Source organism: Cebus imitator, unplaced genomic scaffold, assembly GCF_001604975.1.
Source record: "Cebus imitator isolate Cc_AM_T3 unplaced genomic scaffold, Cebus_imitator-1.0 Scaffold121, whole genome shotgun sequence".
NCBI classification, from domain to species: Eukaryota; Metazoa; Chordata; class Mammalia; order Primates; family Cebidae; genus Cebus; species Cebus imitator.
The window spans coordinates 1051091-1054267 of NW_016107436.1; the positions used below are offsets into that span (position 1 = coordinate 1051091).

The window sequence follows — 3177 nt, forward strand, 5'->3', positions numbered from 1 at the left end:
AAAAAAAAAAAAAAAGAAACAAAGAAAAAAAAAGAAACAAAAGATCTGGTGGGGTGTGGTGGCTCATGCCTGTAATCCAAGCACTTTGGAAGCCAAGGCGGGCAGATCACCTGAGGTCGAGAGTTCAAGAGCAGCCTGACCAACATGGTGAAACCTTGTCTTAAAAAAAAACAAAATGAAAAAAAGAAACAAAAGATCTAAACTAAGGAGGCATGAGGACGGTGCAGAGGTTGTATACTATGATCATTTCAGAGACAGAATTGTAGGTTTTATTAACTAAGAAGATAAAGGGACGCAAATTAGTTATACAGGTTTTAATTCCAAACAACAGAATATCCAGGCTATTAATAATAAAATCATACTCAGGATTCATCCGGAAAAGAAATAACAAAAATAAATAAAATAAAATCAGTAAGTATTCTGGGCATGTTCAGTTTCAGTATTCAGGTAGGGGATTTTATTGGAAATATGGATCTAGAACTAATGGAAGAAGTTAAATTTAGGAGTCATTCACAAAGAGGCTTGAGAAACATGAAAATGTATTGAGAAGTACTTAGAAAACAATGTTAAGGGGGCTATGCATAGAGAATAACATTTGGAAGATAACTGAAGGAAATCACAGAAGCAAAATAGTACAATCTAATTTTTCTCCCGAACTGAAAGCAAAACCACTTTTAATACTATTGTAATAAGTATTATGACCTCTTCATGATACAATTTTTTCAATCCCAACAATTATCATCACAACCCAAAGCCATCTCATGACGACAGCTTTCTAAACACTAATTGCCGGAACACTGAAGAAAATTAATATGATACTAAGGTGTAACTTATTTCTCTGTAATTAAAAAAAGGGAGGCTTTCTGTTCTTAAAATATTCAAACTAGAAAGGACAATTTTAACTGAAGCTGTTCTCACAACCCTGTTTTTCAGCTATTGTAAGTTTGTTAATGGACAAACATGGTCATAACTGAAATTGTTAAATTATGTAAAAGTATAATTCTGTAACCTGAAGAACATCTGATGCCTTTTTCCTAGTCTTTTCAATGCTTAGTTCTTATTATATGTAAGTAAAATCATTTATCGAAGGCTTACTAAATACCGAACCCTGTATTAAAACACTTTATTATCTTGTCCTTCCAAACATCCTGACACTCAGAAGTTCAGTGATCTGCACAGAGTCATAGCTAGAATTTAAAACCTGCTACTTACATCTCAGGTATGACTCCAAAGCCCGATCTTCACTATAAAACTGCAATATCTGCCTCCCCTCTTCCCCACTTTGCATAGTTTCAGCATCTCCCAGAACATTAACAGTAATAATTTATTGGCAACTTGACCTCTTATTGTATACATACAACATGATTTATTTTCCTATTTACCTAGTACTAGCCAAATGTGCATGTATATTGATATTATGAACAAACCTGTGATTAACATCTTTGTATCAAGATCTGCCTCTACTTTGAACAGTTTCCTCATTGCCAATAGTTATTATTATTATTTTTTTTTTTGAGTCGGAGTTTCGCTCTTGTTACCCAGGCTGGAGTGCAATGGCGCGATCTCAGCTCACCACAACCTCCGCCTCCTGGGTTCAGGCAATTCTCCTGCCTCAGCCTCCTGAGTAGCTGGGATTACAGGCACGTGCCACCATGCCCAGCTNTGAGTAGCTGGGATTACAGGCACGTGCCACCATGCCCAGCTGATTGTTTGTATTTTTAGTAGAGATGGGGTTTCACCATGTTGACCAGGATGGTCTTGATCTCTTGACCTCATGATCCACCCGCCTCGGCCTCCCAAAGTGCTGGGATTACAGGCGTGAGCCACCGCACCCGGCGCCAATAGTTATTTTTAAATAAACAGGTAAATTGACACATACACGTAACACACCCAAAACTGGCAAGTAGCAGACAAGTGCTCTTCTAATTTCAGTTTCTTAGCTTTCATGTAGAATGAACAATTACAATAATAAAGGCTGAAAGAAAACAAAGGTATTATTGAAATACAACAGGGACAATCTAAAGCAACATGAAAAAGCAAGTTAATGCTGCTCAACATTAGCAGGCAAGGGAAATAGGGGAAAAAACTACACAAAAGTGGCTATCACAGAAAAGCCAGCTTATTACTTTAGGTTTTGTGGGAGACTACAGGTCACATAAAAGCAGTCTCAACAATAATGTGACCACATATGCAATCAACATTTACAAAATGAAATTAGATATAATGTATAATACAAATATTTTTGCCTATACTTTAATTTCCGAAGCATGGAATTCACTTAGAGAATGACTGAAATGTACATAAACATTCTTTTATGATAGACTAGAACATCTACATTATCATGACTTAGAAAAAGAAAACAGATGCAAAATAGTGTTGAGACTTTCTTGCCTGAAATTACAAGACTAAGTGTGTGTATGTGTGTGTGTGCACGCTCGTGTGCACATATATTTAAATCCTTTTATTCTCATTTGATCCTTTTGGCTGAACTTTATTCATATATTATCTGCCCTTCTTCTTTTAGCCACTCTCATGAAAGGCATCATTATTCAGTCATCGAAGCCAAGACTCCTTCACCAGCCCCCAACCTCTAGACATCAAGTGTTAACAAGATATCTTCCTAAATTTATCTGGAATTGAGCTCTTCTCTGTTAGAGTTTCCTTTCCAAGTCTATTTCTTCATAAATCTGGCATGTGAGATTTTAATTGGTCTGCCACAGTTTTCTCTTCATCAGTCAATGGTGACAGCTAGAAAATAAACAATAACATCTTTATTTCGAAAATCTTCAAAGACTGTTAAATCAGTTTACTTAACTTCTGCATTGTCACACTAATAAATGTTTCCATAAGCTTATACTTTGTATGTAATCACAGATTTAGAAAGACAAGGGAAAAAACAGTATTTGGCTATTTATATACAGGTCCTATGATATTTGAGCTTCTAAAGAACTTGCAATTAAGTTGAAGAAACAAGACCAAGAAATCAAACAATTTAAGGATTATAGCAGAACCAAAGAAGTCATGTTTGGATGCCATATTCTAAAAGTACGGTTGGCTGGGTGTGGTGGCTCACGCCTGTAATCCCAGCACTTTGGGAGGCCAAGGCAGGTGGATCACGAGGTCAAGAGATGGAGACCATCCTGGCCAACATGGTGAAACCCATAAAAATGCAAAATT

General features: G+C 36.4%; 1 protein-coding gene and 1 long non-coding RNA gene across 3 annotated transcripts in view; both read right to left on the reverse strand.

Annotated features, from left to right (window-relative positions):
- Positions 1 to 522: 522 nt before the first annotated feature.
- Positions 523 to 1494, reverse strand: LOC108312065. Its single transcript, XR_001828467.2, has 2 exons — positions 1123 to 1494; positions 523 to 829 (listed from the first exon to the last, which is right to left on the reverse strand). It is a non-coding gene; the product is annotated as an uncharacterized LOC108312065 (long non-coding RNA).
- Positions 1495 to 2101: 607 nt separating this feature from the next.
- Positions 2102 to 3177, reverse strand: part of SKA2 (spindle and kinetochore associated complex subunit 2) — a 32954-nt gene continuing 31878 nt past the window's right edge. Inside the window, exon 4 of one of the 2 annotated variants that reach the window (XM_017539801.2) lies at positions 2102 to 2748. In XM_017539801.2, coding sequence (XP_017395290.1) covers positions 2680 to 2748 — 69 coding nt within the window. In that variant the 3' untranslated portion in view covers positions 2102 to 2679. The remainder of the gene's footprint in view (positions 2749 to 3177) is intronic. The other variant, XM_017539804.2, reaches the window with a different exon arrangement.